General features: G+C 34.7%; 1 protein-coding gene across 5 annotated transcripts in view; it reads left to right on the forward strand.

Moving 5' to 3' along the window:
- The window catches only part of JMJD1C (jumonji domain containing 1C), a 315,528-nt gene that overhangs the window by 110,185 nt on the left and 183,553 nt on the right, over positions 1 to 21,790 (forward strand). For all 5 annotated transcript variants that reach the window (XM_032842168.1, XM_032842143.1, XM_032842164.1 and 2 more), the window contains one exon: positions 12,250 to 12,414. Coding sequence is in view for 4 of the 5 variants with exons in the window: in XM_032842143.1 (XP_032698034.1) it covers positions 12,250 to 12,414 (165 nt within the window). In the remaining variant the exon portion in view is untranslated. The remainder of the gene's footprint in view (positions 1 to 12,249; positions 12,415 to 21,790) is intronic.

Here is a 21,790-nt window from a genome sequence, read left to right on the forward strand (position 1 = left end):
AGATGACATCTTCACTGTTTTGCCTACATGAAAATCTGTTGTTTAGTGTAGTCATCTTCATCAGTTATCTTAGCTAGATCTTCTGGGTTTTCAAGGTTTTTTGTCATATTCTTCTAGATAAGTTCTTGCTGCTTCTTTCACCTTGTACTTTTATGTTACTGGAGATGGCTTTTTTCCCTTAAACCTCACGCACCAACCTCTGCTAGCTTCAGACTTACCTTCTGCAGCTTCCTCACCTCTCTCAGTCTTAAATAGAATTGAAGAGAGTTAGGGCTTTGCTCTGGATTAATCTGGCTTTGGCTTCAGGGAATGTTGTAGATGGTTTGATCTTATATTCAGACCCATACAACTTTCTTCATATCAGCAATTGAAGAGGTTTTGCTTTGTTATTATTCATGTGTTCATTGGAGTAGCACTTTTAATTTCCTTCAGGGATTTTTCCTTTGCATTTGCAACTTGGCTAACTGGCATAAGAGGTCTAGCCTTTGGCCTGTGTTGGCTTTTGGCATGCCTTTCTAGCTAAGCTTTATCACTTCAGGCTTTTGATTTAAAGTGAGAGGTGAGGGACATCTTTTCACTTGAACACTTAGAGGCCATTGTAGTGTTATTGATTGGCCTAATTTCAGTATTATTGTATCTCAGGGAATTAGGGAGACCTGAGGAGAGGGAGAGAAATAGGAAAATGGCTAGGATGGTAGAGCAGTCAGAACCTACACAACATTTATCAATTATGTTCTTAGTTTTATATGGTGTGGTTTGTAGTACCCCAAAACTATTAATGCTAGTAACATCAAAGGTCACATTGCAGATCACCATAACAAATGTAATAAAATGAAAAAATTAGAAATATTCCAAGAATTATCAAAATGTGACAGAGACCTGAAGTGAGCAAGTGCTGTTGGAAAAATGACATCACTAGACTTGTTCCACTCAGGATTCCACAAACCTTCACTTAGTTTAATAAAAAAAAAAAAAAAAAAGGCAGTATCTGTGAAGTATATAAAATAAAGTATGCCTATATATAAAATTAGAGGCATTAATGTAGCATACTAAATAGTTGAAGAATTATTTATGAACTTACATCATAGCTTTCACTTTATTGTGGTAGAGCCATAGATTAAAAGATGAGATCAGTAAATAATAGTGATTTTCATTTGAAGGACTTCGTTGTGGTAATTTATTAAATTCAGGAATTATAGCTGACTAATAAGAATTAAGAGATCAAAGCAATTCTTACTAATAGGTCTGATAGAAGGAAAAATTCATTCCATGAATTTGCTGGAAAAAGTGCATACATTTAAATCCAGTCTTGTAAAATCTTTCTTATACTAAAAAAAATTTTATGAAATGGAGATACAATATACATACTAGCTGTTCCTCTCCTACAGCCCTCCCAATTCTAGGGTAGGTCCTGAGGTGTACTAGAAGACATAATACTCTGTGTTCCAGTGCCCCCTTGTGCCTATTACGAAAAGGCACCATTATTAGTTCCTCCTAGAAAAATTGGGATATATGTTCTAAGAGCTCTCTGAAAACAAAACATTGCAAGCTTGTAGATAGGATTCCATATTTTAAACTTTCCGGGCCCAAGATTTATGTCCTTTTGATTTCAGGGTATGCTCTTCTATTAATGCTTTCTCTTTCCACAGACGCTGCTTCATTAACAGTTACATGGCATTTGGGAAGTATGTAGTACAGGTATATTTAATCTCAGTTTTCAGTGTTTTTACATATTTTATTTTTATTTTTTCAGTGTTTTCATGTATCTTTCCTCTTTCTTACCTCCTTTTTAAAAGCAAAAAAAAGGGAAGTATGGAAATGGATATGTCAGAGGACTCCCTAAGTGAGGTTTTTCTTCTCTCTTAAGGAAAAAGAATCCTGGGATCAGCATGTGCCATAATAATGTACAATTGTAGACATTTTTGTCCTGCCAGTATATTAGGAGATAGCCTATGTTTGAAGTTGCCTTCTCATTCTTCTATCCTTTACTCCTAAAGGCGTATAAGACTTTGTAGTATAATCCCAATAGGTATAATGCTATTATATCAACTGCCTTTAGGAGAAGGGAGTGGCTTGGTTTTTTTATGACGATCATTTGTCCTTCTTTGTCAGTTCAAGTCTCTACTTACAGCTTGTTGTTTTTTAATTAGAGTAAAATTTACCTTTTCTTTGGTCAGCAGTTCTGAGGACAAATGCATAGTAATGTAACTATTACCACAAAGAACAAGTAGAGCAATTCAATTACTTTGCCACAAAATTTCTTTTTGCTATCAATCCTTTGTGGTCAGACCTTTAAATCCCTTCCACTCTTCTTAACTCTGGACAACTAACTAATAATCAATCCCCGATCATTATTATTTTGACTTTCACTAAATGTCATATGAATAGAATTATATAATATTGATATGTAGCCTTTTGAGTCAGGTTTCTTTCTGTTATCTAAAAGTGTTTGAGATTTTTCCGTATTGTTGCATGTGTCAATCATTGGTTCCTTCCTATTGCCGAGAAGTATTTCATTATACGGGTATACGATAGTTTGTTTAACTATCCTTTGTGTTATTTTCCCTATTCGTGTTGTTTCTAGCTTTTGCCTTTTAAAAATAAAACTGCTATATACATTCATATTCAGGTTTTTGTGTAAATGTAAGTTTTCATTTCACGTGACTGAAATTTTAGCCACTCTATTAGGTATGTAATGGTATCTCATTATGGTTTTTACTGGCATTTCTCTCATGAATAATAATTTTGAGTATCTTTTCATGTACTTATCTGACATCTGTATATCTTCTTTGGTGAAGTATCTGTTCAAATCTTATCCCATGGTTTTTGATTAGTTTTCTTTTTGTTGGATTTTGAAAGTATATATTCTGGATACGTCTTTTTTCAAACGTTTTATTATAGTTTGTGGTCTATTCTTTCATTTTCTTAAAGTCTTCACAATTTTTTTTTTAATTTTGATGACATCTAGTTAATTTCATCACATTTTTTTTCTTTCATGGTCTGTGCTTTTGAAGTCCTTTCTAATAATTTTTTGCCTAACCCAAAGTCAGGAAGAACTTGTTCTTTAAAAAGTTTTATTTTCTATGTTTAAGTCTGAAACTGTTTGGGTCTAATTTTTGTATATAGTATGAAATACGGATTGAATGTACAATTATCCCAGCAGCATTTGTTGAAAAGAATATCTCCTTTGAATTGGATTTGTTCATTTGTCAGAAATCATTTACCAGTTTTATATGGCTGTTTTCAGACTTCATTCTCTTGTATTGATTTGTGTGTCTATGGTTTTTGGCAATACCACACTCTCTTTACTATATTATTTTAGCTTTATAGTGAGTCTTGAAACCAAACAATGTGAGTCCTCCAAATTTTTGTCTTTTCAAAATTTTTTGTGCCCTTCCCATGTAAATTTTAGAGTCTGAAAAAATTCTACAGGGATTTTGATTGGAATTGCATTGAGTCTATAGATCAATTTAGGGAAGAATTTACTTTTTAATACTGAGTCTTTCAATTAATGAACACAAGTGTATCTGTCCTGTATTGGGACCTTCAGTTTCTTTTATCAGTGTTTTAACAATTCTCATATACGCATGCTAAATGTATTTTGATAAATTTCTCTGTATGTTGTCTATTTTTTATCTTAAAATACTGCCAGCTGTTTTGATTAGGACCAAGAGCATGCAGCATTATACATGCTCTTCCCACCCCAAGTCTCCAGGAATCAAAGTACCTCTCTCAGGTTTCTGAGTTCTCGTACTTAGTCTCAGCTTCTTCAGTCAGAGGTCATTCTTATACCGACTTAGATTACTGGACCACCCTAATAGAAGGAAAACTTTATATATTTTTTACTACTTTTAAGGTTATAGGTATATTTAATCAGAATATGTATACAACCTCAAAGGCATAGATTGTTTGTTTCATTTTGAGATAAGGGATATTCATGTATTTTTTTCATATTTTTTAACTCAAGTTTTTATGTGCAATGAGGTAACTAACCTTTATAGTTGAAAGAATTTATAAAACCATAATGGTAACCAGATTACCATGACTCTAGAAGAGTTACAATAGTGAATTCAGTTCCTCATCACTTGAGACCAAGCCGGTTCTGTTCTTCATTCCTTATTTTCTAAATTGGATCAGTACCATTAACTGACATAATTCAGTTGAGAGTATACAAGTAATTTCAATATAGACTACTAAATGCGTTGGTAGACACTTAAGTGCATTGCAAAATGATAAGAGACCAGTGACTGAGTTCAAGTGATAGAAAATTGTTTTCGAGAACCAGACTTCTGAAGTATTTCTTGAAGCCAGGAAATTCGAGCCCTGATAAGAGACTATGTAAGGTTCAGGTTGAGTTGAAAAAGAGGTGGGACAGCAGATACTGAGTGGTATCCTTAATCAGTATTTGCTGAATGAATGGTTGGTGGACATTGAAAATGGAATGCTCAAGGAAGATGTGAAAGTAGGGACAAAAGGAAATAGTAGATTGTTAAAGATTTCAGATGGGGCTCCTGGGTGGCTCAGTTGGTTAAGCACCCAACTCTTTGATTTTCCTCAGTTCATGATCTCAGGGTTGTAAGATCAAGCCCCATATGGGGCTCCACACTGGGCATGGAACCTGCTTAAGATTCTCCCTCCTTCCCTTAAGATTCTTTCTCCCTCCATCCCTCCCTTTATTAAAGAAAAGAAAAGAAAAGAAAAAGATTTCTGATATGGAGTAGTTCTGGAGGATCACAAGGTCTAGGACAATTAAGTATAAAAGAGGTGAAAAGTCACTGTGGTTGAGAAATTTAGAAAACTTGGAGGCTCAGTTATAGTATTGAAACAATACCTTAATAAAGGGAAAATTTTTCTCTTTTTAAAACAGTATTTCATCTCTTTTTATTTGATCCCTTTTGACTCCTATTGATTGTAAAAGAATTTCTCAATGAAGAAATTCTTGATATAGTCAAATAATTAAATTTGAAAACCAAAAATGGAAGTACTTGATCACATCTCTTTCTGTGGGTCTATTCTATCAATTGTAAGGGTTAGGATATACCTAAGGGGAGATTCTATAAATAATCTGCCCTGTTTCAAAATAATCTTGGCATGCAAGATCCCCTGAAATGTAAGGCCAACACAAATATGACTCTTTAAAGTAGATTCTAGGCATTATTTTTAAATACTAGTAAGTTGAAAAAAATGAAAAAGGCTATCAGAATGAAATAACTTTTTATTCAGTGTCAGAATTCTACCAGTATTTAGTTAAATACTACCAGTATATATTATTAAAAGGTATTTAGACCTTTAATACTTACATACTTTCAGCGAACTATTCAGTACCTCGATTTTTATTTGGACCATTATACATGATTTTTCCTACCAACCTCAAGTCTGAAGACAGTGCCAGCATTAAGTGTTATAGAAAGTAATGGGGAACAAAATTTCAGCCACTGGATTCTTGAAACTTCAGTAGCACTTAAACATTTAAGTCATCCGATCATAAAATTGAAACTTACAAATTTTTTTTTTGTACTAGAACATCTGCTGTCTGAAAAAGGACACGTATACTAAGGTCAAGCACCCATTTTGAGGTAGATATTTAGTTTATTCTATTCTCTTTAGAAAGAAAACTCTTAAGATTCTAAATCTTTTTTTGTTTTATTTATTTTTAAAAGATTATTTATTTATTTATTTGACACAGAGAGAGAGATCACAAACAGGCAGAGGCGGCGGAGGGGTGGGGTGGGGAGCAGGCTCCCTGCTGAGCAGAGAGCCCCATGCTAGGGCCCAATCCCAGGACCCTGGGGTCATGACCTGAGTGGCAGGTAGAGGCCAAACCCACTGAGCCACCCAGGCCCCGCCCCCCTTTTGTTGTCTTAATTGAAAACTGGGGCCTGCCATTTTTGTCAAGCATTTTAGACAATTGGAATTATTCTAGGCATAGGAGAATGACCTAATTATTTTTCATTCCTATCGTATTCTTTGCTGATTTTATACTTGTTCAGGGATAATAGGTGTGACTACAAAGGGCTACTGCAAAGCCAGTGTTAAATGTCTCACCCATATATGCTGTGTATCAAGACACAGTTATCACCACAGATCCTTGGTGCTTAGCTAAGAGAGATCATGTGGACTTCCTGACATCTCAGTTTCTTTGATCTTCAGTTGACTCTGAAACCATTCAAATTTCCTGGGCTGCTACATTGTCTTTCACATATTTTGGGGAATAGAGAACTCTCTCTCTCTCTCTCTCTCTCTCTCTCTCTGTGTGTGTGTTATGTAAACATAAAGAGTATAACCTATGAAGAAAAGATCAAAATGTGGACTTTGCTTATTTGACCTAGCTTTAGGCCCTCTACTTAATAGGGCTCTAGAAAATCCATTGCTGGATCTGTTTTAAAATGTGAAGACAATTTGTTGTACTTTTGGAGCTAACTAACTTTTGGCTTCAAAAACAAAGCAATAAATTTATAATTCTACTTCTCTTTCCCCATTAAGGATACTGTGGCTCTAGTTAGGTTTTATTATGAATAATGTTGTATCTTAATGATTTGTCTATACCTTGCATCCCTTGGATTCTTTAAGGATATTGTATTAGTTCCTTAACATATGTAAATGTGCATTATGAAGGGCACTGGACTGCATAGCATCCCTGCTCTGAAGTTATTTTCCATCCTCAGTTCTTTTCTCTTACTATAGGTACTAATTACACACCTTTTTGTGGCACTAAAATCTAATTTTGACACACTTGTTTTCCAGTTATTTTAAATGAGTGCATTACATGCAGTATCATAGCTCATTTTTATGAAAAGAATAAACTTTCTTTTTTAAATTAGTAAGCTTTTTTTTTTTTAAGAACAGTTTTAAGTTTACAGCAGAATTGGGTGGAAAGTACAGAGTCTGTATACCTCATCATGCTTCCAGTTTTCCCTTATTATTAACTTCTTACAACTAATGAGGCAATACTTATGTGTCGTTATTAATTGAAGTCCATAATTTACATTATGGTTTACTCTTTGTGTTGCATAATTCTATGAGTTTTCACAAATGCATAGTGTCATTGGTCAGCCATTATATCATATATAGTTGTTATATTGTCCAGAAAAATCTCCTGTGCTCCAAATATATGCTCTCCCCCACCAGCAAATCACCGACAACTATTGATCTTTTTGTTGTCCCTTTAATTTTGCCTTTTTCAGAACTTTATATGGTTGGATTGTATATAGCCTTTTCAGAGTAACTTCTTTAACTTAGCAGTATGTATTTTTAGGCATTCATGTCCTCATGGCTTGATAGTCTTGAGAGTCCATTTCTTTCTTTTTTTTTTTTAAAGATTTTGTTTATTTGGGGCAGGGGGAGTGGCAGGCAGAGGGAGAGGGAGAAGCAGGCTCCCTGCTGAGCAAGGAGCCCAATGCCGAGGCTCAATCCCAGGACCCTGGAATCACGACCTGAGCCGAAGGCAGTTGCTTAACCAACTGAGCCACCTAGGTGCCTGAGCATTCATTTTTTTCTATTGCTGAGTAATGTTTACTGTATAAATGCACTACAACTTGTTTATTCACCTGTTGAAAGACATTTTGCTTGCTTCCGAATTTTGGCAATTCTGAATAAATATTATAGAATATAAGTATTAGCCATTTACATGAGAGTTTTCTAAAACACATTCTGCATCATTTTAGATGATTATTCTGGATATAAAATTAGACTTTTCTTATGTCATTCATAGGAAAGCCTGACATTAAATATACACGGACATATTTCATTTGTGTCAGATGGTACAAAGACAGGATGTCTGTTGCTATGAAAGTATTTATAGAGAGGGTTTTTATTAACCTTTTGCATATATTTTTAATTAAACAAAACCCATTTAATATTGCATTATAACACGTTGATACTACTTTAGGACTAATTTTGGGTCCTAGGTAAAAGAGTTTCTGAACTATGAAACTTTGCATGGTTCCTTTAATTTTTATGTTTGTTTAAGATTTTACTTACTTATTTGACAGAGATCACAAGTAGTCAGAGGCAGGCAGAGAGGCAGGCGGTGGGGGTGGGAAGCAGTCTCCCTGTCAAGCAGAGAACCCAATGTGGGGCTTGATCACAGGACCCTGAGATCATGACTTGAGCCTAAGGCAGAGGCTTAACCCACTGAGCCACTCAGGCACCCCTCATGGTTCTTTTTTTTTTTTTAATTTTATTTATTTATTTGACAGACAGAGATCACAAGTAGGCAGAGGCAGGCAGAAAGAGAGAGAGGAGGAAGCAGGCTCCCCGCTGAGCAGAAAGCCCGATGCCGGGCTCGATCCCAGGACCCTGGGATCATGACCTGAGCCAAAGGCAGAGGCTTTAACCCACTGAGCCACCCAGGCGCCCCTAAACTCATATTTTAGCCACTTTCAAGCAGTCAAACTATGTAGGAGAAAAGAGACATTCTCCATATAGATGATAATTGTGTTTGAATGGTTTATTTTTTATTTTTAAGATTTTGTTTTTATTTGAGAGAGAGCACGAATGGGGTGGGGAGGAGGCAGAGGGAGAGGGAAAAGCAGACTCCCGGTTGAGCATGTAGGGGAGATGTAGGGCTTGACATGGGGCTCTATCCCAGGACCCCAAGATCCCGACCTGAGCTGAAATCAGGTGCTTAACTGATTGAACCACCCAGGCGCCCTGTGTTTGAAGGGCTTAAAGGTTAGGTTAATTTTAATGGGCCATTTAACAGAAACTGAATTGCTTGACTGCTGCTTATACTTCCTTCATCTTTGCTAGTGGTTCCTCTGACAGTCTAACAGCTTTTCTTTCAGTGTCTGCTTTATGCATATATAAAACAGAGAATTTGTGCGTGTTGAGCTCTGTTATAGAAGACAGTGTATTTAAAATAGATATGTGACAGTCTTTTAATTATCTAGAGACCAGTTCTCGAAATCACTTGTTTCGTATCTTGGGCTAAAAAAAGTATTTACCAAATGTTCACTATGAAAATAATTATTTTTAAGGATTATTTTACTGAGCCTTTTTCTCATATCATTTCACTCTTATGGTAATCACTACAATATCCATAACTATTAATTCTTGATGTATATCTCTTATTTCTGAATTCCTAGTGTTCATAATGTTAGCCTCTCAGTTGCAGTCAGAAGTGTTTGCTGAGTGAAATCTTCCTTCTATTTTTTTCTACATAATTATGAGTGCAGTGATTAATTAGTAAGTGAAGCAACTGTATTCATGTTATATTTAAGACCTTTTTTTCTTTTCTTTCTTCCCTTTTTTTGTTTTTTTCCAAATTAGTCCTTTATTCATACTCGTTATATGTTTTACACAGTGCTGGGTTGTCACAATATTTGCTGAGTGCTTTAGTTTGTTAGGCACCATGCCAGATACTAGAGATGAAAAAAAGAACCCTAATCTTTACCTTCAGGGATCTTGTATCTTTAGTTAGTAAGAAGGAAATAAGCAGGCTGAAGTACCCAAGAGAAGTGAATGAAGTGGGAGTCAATATAAAGTAACATAAAATTAAAAAACCAAGTAAGTACATACAGTGTTTTTGGTAGGTTTGCAGATGGATGGAAAGAAACTATGCCTCCAAACCTCACCCCACATACCTAACAATACACCATAAAGCTAGAATACTCATTCAGTTAGCCAGGATGCAAAATCTTAGCTGTATTGGTATAGCGAATCCAGCATGGGCACTGAGCATCCCTGCATGCTCTTGCTAGATATACCAAACATGGGAAACCCTGACCACTCTTTACCTGGGCCATTTCTCAGAGTTGTGTTGCAATGAGCAATAATGAAAGAGGAAGTAATAACTTCTCCAAATAGTAGGCTTGCTTCTATTTATTATAAAATAGGGACCTCCTCCTCCCCTCTCCCGGCCAAGATCAGTGTTCCTCTCCTGTGACACAGTTCTCTGTGTGCATAGGTATTCATGTTTGGGCTCTTGGCATCCTTTCTGTGGGTCTTAGGAAGCATGAGGGGTCAACACAAGCAGCACACTTTGACTTCGCTGTAAGTTATAAGTAGCTTTTGCTGTAAGTAATAAAGTCCTAGGAGACTCATGTCTTTTGCCAGAATCCATGAAACAATAACAGACTAGCTTATTTTAGTGTCTGTTTATCTATTGACATTCAAACACTTCACTGTTTTGATAATATGAAGGTAAGTTGGCTATACAGCAAAGAAAAAGAATTTCATTTCCTTTGTACTCAGGGTCCTGGTAGATTCCTAAAACTGTCGGTGACACTGTCCATGCAAGATAAGCCATGAGTTTAGAAAGTTCACTTCATGATGAAAACTTCAATTCTGTTATCAGGGGTTTTGCATCTGTAATATTTTACATTGAGTTAATGCCCTTTATGGTAGGGAAATGTTTAAAATGTTGGCTCTTTAGGTTCTTGACTGAAATATCTTGTCAGTAAGACTGTATTGTTGTCCGTGAGGAGAAAACAAAGATAGCACTCAGATTTTCCTGGGCATTGTCTTGGCTTCAGTTTTCTGTAGTTTTCAAAAGCCCATTTACACCACAACTTAGTAATTACATACTATTAGAAGATTTTAAGTGGTAGAGAAATTGGTATAGTTAGAAACTTTGCATAACATCAGGTAGACCTCAGCTCAACCCCTTAGGATCCATTTTTAGAAGGCAACAGTTTTGTTGGCTCCTTCCTTTACTTGGGCTCCTGCTCTGACTTGGCAGAGATAACAGTATATTCTTCTTCCCCAATTCTAACAATTCTAACAGGTAGGTACGTCTAACTAGCTTCCTAATGAGCAGAAGCAGAAAGACTTCAGAACCAAACATAATACCAGTTTGTGTCCATGTTTAAAAGTAAGTGATTTCAAGAGTCAGGAGATATTTAATATTTATTAAATACTTTGCATGTATGCAGCACTGTACTGGATGCTGTAACAGCTTCACCTTCAGTGATTTTTTGGCCATAATATAAAAATATTCTCATTATATTTGAGGAATACAGGGCAGAATCTGATTATATACTAAATAAATTGTATGAAAAATAAATGCTTGTAGGAGTGCAAAGGTAAGTTTCTGTGAAAGGGGGTTTATAAACATTCTGGAAGAACTTGGGTGAGGGCAGAAGAACAAACCAGACTTAAATGAGGGGAAAGTGAAACACTTGAGATGTCAGGGAGCAGAAGATGGGTGGAAGAAGAAAACAAGAATGCCTCCAACAAAACATAGAATGTAGTAGGGAAGACAGCTCTATGAAGAGATCATCTTAGGTATTGAGTGAAAAAGGATGAATGTGGGAGAAGAAGGGGGTTGAATGGGTATAAGTGAGTCAGTTTCGGTTTTCCAAATATTAACATCCTTGTTTCTATTTTAGAGGAAAAGCTTTCAGGCTTTCACCACTCGGTATGCTGTTACGGGTTTTTCAGCATTACCATCATTGTTTTGAAGTAGTTTCCTTTTATTCCTAGTTGGAGGATTTTTATCCTGCAACATGTTGAGCATGTCAGATACTTTTCCTATGTCAAGCAAGATGATCACGTAGGATTTTTTTCCCCTCTATTCTGTTAATTTGGTATATTGCACTGATTGTTGAATGTTGAACCATTCTTGATTTGCCACCTGTCTTTGTAAGGAAAGTTTTATTGGAACCAAGCCAAACCCATATGTTTACATGTTATCTGTGGCTGTTTTTGTACTATAAAATCAGAGGTAAACAAGTATGACAGAGACTACACGGTTTGCAAAGCCTAAAATATTTTAATATTTCCCAACCTCTGCTTCTAGAATCATCAGCATCCACATAGTGTTAGTGTGTCTGTAGTAGGTATCAACCAGTCTATACTGACTAATATTGTGTAATTTGCTTTTCTTAATGTATGGTCAGTCTTCTTGACATACAAGTAGGGAGTTCTGATGTGGTTAATGAGAAAAATAATGATTTTAAGAGAAATGTTAATTCAAATAATGTATTCTGTTAATGTCTTTTCTAATTCAGCTCCATGACTTTATTTTAAAGTAACTTACTTGAGGGTGGGGAGGGGGGCGCCTCCTGGGTGGCACAGTTGGTTAAGCATCCAACTCTTGGTTTTGGTTCAAGTCACTATCTCATTGTTATGAGATCAAGCCCTGCATGGAGCTCTGTGCTCAGCTCAGAATCTCCTTGAGACCTCTTTCTCCCTCTGCCCCTCCCCCACAATTCTCTCTCTTTCTAAAATAAATAAATCTTTAAAAAAAAAATGTGTATATGTCACATTCTGCATTGCTTATGGAGTTTTATGTTTTCTTTTCTATAGGTGTATGTGGAATTTGATGATCTTGAATGGGATAAAAGAGAGTGGGTTAAAGTATATGAAGATTTTTCAACTTTCTTGGTGGAATACCACTTAATTTGGGCCAGAAGGATCGACCCTAGCCAGACTCAGGGATCAAAGAGCAAACAAATTCAGTGGCCTGCATTGGTAAGATCTATTCCTGTTTTATTAAACATTCTCAGTTGTTGGTTTTAAAAAAACAAGAACTGGATGTAAGTTCAGATTTATCTTGGTGACCATACATTATTCCTGAAGAGGCTCAGAAGTATCTGACAGAAATATCAAACTATGGCTTTTATTTTGTTAAACAATTTTATGTGTCCTTTTTGTTAGTACTCCTTTAGAATATTTAGCCTAGAAATAGTTTAATCTATCCAGTTAGAAGAAACATATAAATAAATTTGATTAAAGGTTACTAACATAGTTGACTAGTTTGTGTGTAACGTGGAAGTTTTGCAAGCTTGAGACTTTGTAGGTAGACGATAAGAGGGTACTTTTTATAAGCATCAATAGAATGTAATTTTCCTTGGTTTATTAAAATTAATAAAAGTTGACTGAATTCATTGTGGATGATAGTAGATATTTAATGTGAAATTGTATGTTCACGTAATAGATAAAATTACTTCATATCAGAAAATGTTCTATTTAAGAAATACAGATTTTACAAAATTCTCAGCTAGTTTAAAGAGTTTTGTTCAAGAAACATACTAAGGAAGTCTGGCTGGCTCAATCAGAAGAACATGTAACTTTTAATCTTTGAGTTGTGAGTTGAAGCCCCACATTAGGTGTGGAGATTACTTTAAAAAAAAAAAAGCACACTTAAAAAAAAAAAAGAGAGAGAGAGAGAAACATACTAACCAAGTAAGATAGTTCTATTAGGAAGAAAGCCATATCTGTTTTACCCTGGGCTGTATATGTTTGAATGAAATAATGTTCTTACACTGATATCTGAGAAATATTTTTAAAGCCATTAAAACATTATTGCAGGTATTTGGTATAAATACCATGAGAATAGGTACTTTCAGATATTTTTTAACATAAATTAACTATTTACAAGAATAGTTTTTCTTGTTAATAATTGTATTGTTTATACATTTTCTCTTTTAATGAGTTAGACCTTTAAAAATCTGAGGAGATAAGTGGTTAAAAAGAAAATGCAGGGAGGGAAAAAGAATGAAATGAACTAATAATATTTTTTAAAGAAAATATATATAATATCAAAAGATGGAAGCTGCTATCTATGAGCTATAGTTTTGGTAAGATACTTTGAATGGTTTAGCAAAAAAATAAGATAATTTTATCCATGATAGATTCTTTTTTTAAAAGATTTTATTTATTTATTTGACTGAGAGAGAGATCACAAGTAGGCAGAAAGGCAGGCAGAGAGAGAGGGGGAGGCAGGCTCCCCGCTGAACAGAGAGCCCAATGCAGGGCTCGATCCCAGGACCCTGAGATCATGACCCGAGCTGAAGACAGAGGCTCAACCCACTAGATTTTAAGAAATATTTGTTGGATGAATATATTGAATTGTTAATATGGAGATTTTAAAGCCATGACTAACATGTTTTTTTAATTTTATAAACTTTAACTCAAAAATTGTCTTGGGGCACCTGGGCGGCTCAGTGGGTTTAAAGCCTAATTACTAATTACTAATTAATTACTAATTACTAAAATCAAGGTGAATTCCTATAAGTTCATAAATTACTGATTTGGGGGAAATTTTTAATTAGAAAGTATTGTTTAATAATAATTTTTGTCATTATTTTAGAAATTTATTTCTGTTGAAAACTTTTTAACCTCACAAAATATTTAATTATGTAATCTCTTTAAAATTCAGCTCTTTTTCTTTCTTTTTTAAGGTTTTAATTTATTTATTTGACAGAGAGAGAGATCACACATAGGCAGAGAGGCAGTCAGAGAGAGAGGGGGAAGCAGGCTCCCTGGGGGCCTTGATCCTAGGACCCTGAGATCATGACCTGAGCCAAAGGCAGAGGCTTAACCCACTGAGCCACCCAGGCGCCCCTCAGCTTTTTTTTTCTTACACAAAAAAGGTACACATTAAAAAGTTGGAAAATGCTAAGTGGTATAAAATAGAAAATCATAAATCATTCTATTTTCATCACCAAGCATGACATATTTTGACATATTTTCTTATAAAGTATTTCTCTGCTTTTTTTCCCCACCATAGAATTAAAGAATTTTTAAAAATATGGTAAAATATGCCTAACATAAAATTTTCCACCTTAATTATTTTTAAGTATAAAGTTCAGTGGCATTGAGTATATTCACATTGTTGTACAATAATCCACCTACAAAACTCACTCCATCCTGCAGAACTGAAACTCTGTAACCATTGAACAGCAACTCTCCATTCCTCCTTCTTCCCAACTCCTGGCAACTACCATTTTATTTTCTGTGTCTAGGATTTTGACTACCCTAACAATCCCAATAGAGGTGGAACCATCCAGTATCTGTCTTTTCATGACTAGCTTATTTCACTTAGCATGTCTGTGAGGTTTATTTTTATGTTGTAGCCTGTATGAGAATTTCCTTCCTTTATAAGGCTGAATAATATTTCATTATGTATGTACCACAATATATTTATTCATTTGTCTGTTGGACGACCTGAATGTTGCTTCTACCTCTTGGTTCTTGCGAATTATGCTGCTATGCACATGGGTGTACATATATCTCATTGAGAACATGTTTTCAATTCTTTTGAGAATTAAAGAAGTGGAATTGTTGGATCATGTGGTAATTGTATTTTTAAAACTTTGGAGTAACTGCCATACTGTTTTCCCACAGCAGCTGTACTATTTTACGTTCTTGGCAATACTTGGTTTTAGGTTTTGATAATAGCCATTCTAATGGGTGTGAGGTGTGGTTTTGATTTATGTTTCCCTAATGATTAGGGATATTGAGCATCTTTTCTTGTTCTTATATGCTATTTGTTTATCTTCCTTGGAGAAATGTCTGTTCACATTGTGCCCATTTTTTTTTTTTTAAGATTTTATTTATTTGACAGACAGAGATCACAAGTAGGCAGAGAGGCAGGCAGAGAGAGAGGAGGGGAAGCACGCTCCCTGCTGAGCAGAGAGGCCGATATGGGGCTCAATCCCAGGATGTTGAGATCATGACCTGAGCCGAAGGCAGAGGCTTTAACCCACTGAGCCACCCAGGTGCCCCCACTTTGTGCCCATTTTTGAATCAGGTTGTTTTTTATTTGTTTAGTTCTATGAGTTCTCTATATATTCTGGATATTAATCCCTTATTAGATGGATTCTGTGAACATTTTCTTATATTCTGTGGTTGCCATTTTACTCTGTTGACAGTGTCTTTTGATGCACAAAAATTTTTAATATTCATTAAGTCCAGTTTACTCATTTTTTTGGTTACCCATGCCTTTGGGGTCATATCCAAGAAATCATTGCCAAATCCAATATCATAAAGCTTTTATTGTATGTTTTCTTCTAGGAGTTTTCTTATTTTAGGCTTTATATGTAGGCCTTTGTTCTATTTTGAGCTAATTTTTGCTTATGGTATTAGGTGAGTGTTCGATTTCTTTCATTTGTTTGTTGATATTTAGTTTTCCTATTACCATTTGTTGAATAGACTTCCCTTTTTCTTTTGAATGGTCTTGGCACCTAGTGCAAAAATTATTTAACCATATATGCAGGTGTTTATTTCTGGGTACTCTTTTCCATCAGTCTATGTCTGTGTTTATGCCTGTACCACACTGTTGAGTTTTGATTACCATAGCTTTGTAGTGAAATTTTTTAAAGATTTGCTTATTTATTTTAGAGATGGAGAGAGAGAGTGTATGAGAATGCCCCTCTGGAGGAGGGGCAGAAGGAGGGGGGGGAGAGAATCTCAAGCCAACTCCTCGCTTAGTGCAGAGCCCCTTGCAGGCCTCAGTATCATGGCCTGAGCTGAAATCATAAGTGGGGACGCTCAACTATGACTGAGCCACCAGGGACCCTGTGTAGCTTTGTAGTAAGTTTTGAAATGAGGAAATTTAGTATTCCAAGTTTGTTCTTTTTTAAGACTGTTTTGGCCATTCAGTGTCCCTTGGAATTCCATATGAGTTTCAAGATGGATACTTCTACTTCAGCCTGAAACTTTGGGATTTTGTTAGAGCTTGCATTGAATCTGTAGATTACTTTGGGTAGTATGGCATCTTAACAATAATAAGCCTTTTAGTTCATGACTACAAGATGTCTTTCCATTTATTTATGTTTTCTTTAAGTTTTTTTAGCAGTGTTATATAGTTTTCATTGTACAAGTCTGTCACCTTCTTGGTCAATTTTTAAGTAATTTACTCTTTTTGATGCTACTGTAAATGGAATGAATTTAATAATTTCATTTGCAGATTTTTCATAATTAGAATATAGAGACACAACTGATTTTTTTGTGTTGATTTTATATCTTTCTGCTTAGCTAACATCGTACTCAATTGTGAAAGAATTGAAGCTTTTTCTCTAAGATTGAGAATAAGACCCAAGAGGGCACTTCTCTGGTCACCATAGCATTGGAAGTTCTAGCCAGAGCAGGTAGACAAGAGAAAGAAAAAAAAGGCATCTAAATTGGAAAGGAAGAAGTAAAATTATTTCTGTTTGCAGATGATATGATCTCATATATAGAAAACCCTAAAGATTTTATGTGCCTTCCCATATATTAAAACTAATAAATACACAGCAGGATATAAAATCTCTGCTTTCTAATCATAGTTTTAGCTAAGACTGCATTAAAATTGTAGATCCTGCTTGTTTTACTTGGTATTTCAATGTGTTCGTTCCTCCTCACAAGTATTAAGTTTTCAATGGCTACATAATATTTTATTCTATAATGATCCATTCCCCTAATATTTGGTATTGTTCCTAATTTTTTGTGATTATAAATAACTGATAAATATTATTGTGATAAAAATGTAAATCTTTATTTGCATTTCTAATTATTTTAAAAATATAGATTCATAGTGGTCAGAGGTTATGAACTTGAAAAAAATACATAAAAGTCTCCTGATATTCTCCACAAATACTTACTGCCATTATCCCCATTCAGTGTGTGAGTGCTTTCATCTCACCTAATCCTAATCCTCCACCTTACTCCCACCCCCACAAACATTGATTACAGACTGTCTTGTTTTAAAAGCCAAACATTCACAATTTGAATACAGACGTGAATGTTTTAATTTTTATATCTGCTAATTTGGTATTTTAAAATACGATTTTATTGTTTTGCATTTCTTTAATGGGATGAATATTCATATTAGCAACTTGTATTTTTGTGATTGTCTTTTTTCAATTACTTATTATTAGGATTTTGTGTTTTTCTAATATTTGTTATAAGTTTTCTTTATATTATTAAAGATGCTTTTTGTATTTGTCTCACAGTTTGTTCAGCTAATTTTATGGTAGCAAGACTTTTTGAATTGTATGTTTATATTTAAAGGACATCTATATATTGAGATATCTTCCTTAATCCAGATAATCAGGATGAGTTTTCCTTTCTTTCTTCCTGTTTCCTTTCTTTCTTTGTTTCAGGAGGTTGTAAAAATTAATGGAACAAATAATTGAAATGAAAATGCTTGATATACTTTAGAAAATAACCATTAAGTTTCATAAGACTTCTACCAACATTCATTTATGTTTAGTACACATAACTGAGATTGTATCATTTCCCTACTGTTCATTAAAATGAAGCTAATTTGATGATACTTACAAGCAGTAGTTATGAAATTCAGAGTTTTTAAATTCATATAATAGAATACTTTATCTACAAATCTGAGAAATTTTAGGGTTCAATATGAGATGAAAATAGAATTAAACACAGTGGGGGGGACTGAACAGCAGAAACTAATATTTTTGTCTTTAATTCTCTACAAATTTAATGTTTCTAATTTTGTGTACATGATGCTTGCTTTCATGTTCTTTTGTACTTAAACATATGTTTGTATTATCCTCTTTCTAGTTGTTTGACCCCTCGTGTGGTACCTGTTAAATATTACACATTGGTTATATTGTCTGCTTACTCTAAGAAATCAGTCAAAACTGGCAGTATATCTGCTGGTTCTTGAAATCATGACATAACCAAAGAATCCTGTAGTCTCATTAACCTTTTCTAAGGTTTATTTTACAAATTTAAAAATTAAAACTGCAACAAAATATGGGATAATGTAATACCCAGTTCTCTGGAATTGTCTCTTCATCTTTTTTTCCCCAGTGTATCAATAGCAAAACATACATTGAAGCACCAGTTACATAACATGAGGAAGTCCTGTGTTTTTTTTTTGTTTGTTTGTTTGTTTGTTTGTTTGTTCGGTTTGGTTCTGTATGATCAGGGTACCACCTGAGGCTATTCTGATGTTGAAAGCTAAGTTGTCTTACATTTTTATGTAAGTTACTTAATATATTGTTAAATTTCGTTTTTTAAGTAAAGTAAAATACTCATTAAATCACATTTATCAGCACCAGGCAAAGAAAGTGTTGGCATTCATAATTGAAATCAACGAGTAACCTACCTAACTGGATTAGGGCCCTGGCTCCATCTCCTTTAGGAAAACTTTCTGTGGGGAGTGGGGCTTTGACCCTAACCCAGCTGGGCTGTAACACTGCTACATTTTCTAAGGGGCAGAGTTTTCTCCTATTTTTCTGCTGGCTCAGCCTTCCAGATAACCCCAACCAGAATTAATTTCACCATCCCTTTTTCCTGTAGAACTTTGTTTGTATCTCTGTTTTAACAACTAGCACCTCTGCTTTGTATTATACCTATTTGTTTGCATGTCTGTCTTTCCCTACTAGATTGTAAGTTCCCTGAGAACAGGAGTCTTGTCTTAGTCATCTTTGAATCATTCCTAGAAGTCTAGCATAGTGCTTTATCCATCTTAGACAGTGAATAAATGCTTATTTGTGATGTAATGTGATGATTTTATTCTATCCCAGTTACTGAAAAAGAATTTTATTGGGAAATACAGCAAGTTTCCCGGGTGTTACTTTATACTAAAGTCAAATGACAGGAAAGTATAATCAGCCAGCTGTGCTATAAATATGTAAGTTATTGGGGTGTCTGGAAGGCTCAGTGGGTTAAGGCCTCTGCCTTCGGCTCGGGTCATGATCTTGGGGTCCTGGGATCGAGCCCCACGTTGGGCTCTCTGCTCGGCGGGGAGCCTGCTTCCTCCTCTCTCTCTGCCTGCCTCTTTGCCTACTTGTGATCTCTGCCTGTCAAATAAATAAATAAATAAAATCTTTAAAAAAAAAAGTAAGTTACCAATTTTAAACATAGTAGTAGTCAAAGACAAATAATTAAAATGCTTATAATAGATGCCCTCATTCTAATCAAATACAAATGTGAGATCTTAAATTGTCATGGAAGAGAGGAGGAGATGTAGAATTACCCAAAGTGGGTTATTTTCAAGATGCAGAAGGAAAGAATATATAATTTTATTGCCAACTAAGTATTCTAATATGTAATAATTTATCTGATTTTCTGTAGTGAGTTTTAGGAAACTCAGACTTCTCCTTCTTCCCCAGTGCAACTTTTCAGCTTCATTAGATAGATCATTCTGGTTTGATCAGGAATTGTGATTAGATCATAAACATGTAAATGTTTATCAATATATTGCCTTTAGATTATTTGCCTAGTGAAAGGACTTTTTAGTTGTTCTCTGTTCTGAAAGAAACCCTTTCAAATTAGGATAGACTTCACTGTTCTTTGGAACAAAATACCTTTATATCTGGCTGTTACATCGCCAAACTTGGTTTTTAGATTACAACCTCAACCAAATTTTACTGAAATGTGAACCTGTGCCACATTCCAACTATGAATTTTGAAACAAATAGTTTTTACATATTGATAATTGAGTTTCCAGAGTTAGAATTAATAGTTTTACAGTTCTTTGTACTTTGGTAAATAATGAAGCAATAGGAAAGATACTATACCTTCAGGATTATTATTTCTCTGCAAAGTAAAAAACTTTATGAGATCAAATTATATGTAGTAAGGTATCAAACTTTTTAAATGATAAAAGCTGGGGCGCCTGGGTGGCTCAGTGGATTAAGCCTGTCTTCGGCTCAGGTCATGATCCCAGGGTCCTGGGATCAAGCCCCACATCGGGCTCTCTGCTCAGCATGGAACCTGCTTCCTCCTCTCTCTCTGCCTGCCTCTCTGCCTGCTTGTGATCTCTGTCTGTAAAATAAATAAATCCTTAAAAAAAATAAATGATAAAAGCTAATACTGACAGACTGCAATGAAAGAGCACATCTATCCTTTTCTTGTGGATCATAAATATTATTTTGGGGGAAAGTATTATGTTGTAAGGACCATAATGAAGTTAATCCTCTTTGATTCATTAATTCTTCTTTTAGGAAATTTTTCTTACAAAACAATTTTTAAAAAGTGAAAATTAAATTCAGTTAAGCTAATGTTTACCGACACCTTATGTGAGTAAGTCAGTGTGCTAGGCCTGCAGATACAAATAAGAAAGGCAAAATGTTACATGCAAAAAGATGTTCATTATAGTCCTATCACAATTTGGGAATGTTGTTAAATTAATCAGATATTATGCACATTTTAAAAAATCATAATTATGAATACTTTAGAGAAGCATGGACAAATAAAATTCAGGTAAAAAAAAGTTTATTATAGTAGTGTTGAAATTATATACTTAGAAAATATTACCAACTATTTAAAATCATTTTTTTAGAATGAAGGGGTTATGCCTGATGTAATTTGTCTTTTCAATAGACATAGCTATTATTTACCAAGAAATTAGAAATTGAATATATTGACTTTATCATGTACTTTTTATTTTGGAAATGATTTTCTTCAAATGAATTCTTTTAGTAGATTTGTTTTGTCTTCTGTTGATATATTTTGAAGGCATTTTTAAATTTTTGTTAATACAGCAATTTTAATTAATATCCTTTTTTTTTTTTTTTTTAAAAATTTACTTGACAGAGACACAACGAGAGGGAACACAAGCAGGGGGGTTGGAGAGGGAGAAGTGGGCTTCCCGCACAGCAGGGAGCCCAATGCTGGATCCCAGGACTCTGGGATGGTGACCTGAGCCAAAGGTAGATGCTTAATGACTTAATAAAATAACAATTCAAACAACAAAATAAAATATAATGACGCTTTATTTAAGGTTTGTTTTTAAGTCCATCTGAATTACTGTTTGCTCATAGATTTACATGGCTTGATATGACCTTAGAAATCTTCTAGTCTTAGATTTAGACAATGTATTTGTTGAAAAAGAGAACCTTAACAGTCATCTAGGAATGTAGTGTAATATATTAAGAACATAAGTCTTGATGTTGGATTTCTTCCTTCAAATGCCTACTGTGTCATTTGTGGTTAATAGTAGGATGAGCTTGAGTTATTTTTTTCTATGTCTCACTGTCTTCATAATAGTAGTACCTGCTATAATTGTGAAGGGGTTAAGCAGCAAAGTATATAAATAAAATCCTTAATATAGCACTGCAATGATTTTGCCAGCTGTACAGTTTTAGGGGGAATCCCCAGAAGA

This window comes from Lontra canadensis, unplaced genomic scaffold, assembly GCF_010015895.1.
Source record: "Lontra canadensis isolate GAN:19392208 unplaced genomic scaffold, GSC_riverotter_1.0 scaffold3, whole genome shotgun sequence".
Classification (NCBI taxonomy): domain Eukaryota; kingdom Metazoa; phylum Chordata; class Mammalia; order Carnivora; family Mustelidae; genus Lontra; species Lontra canadensis.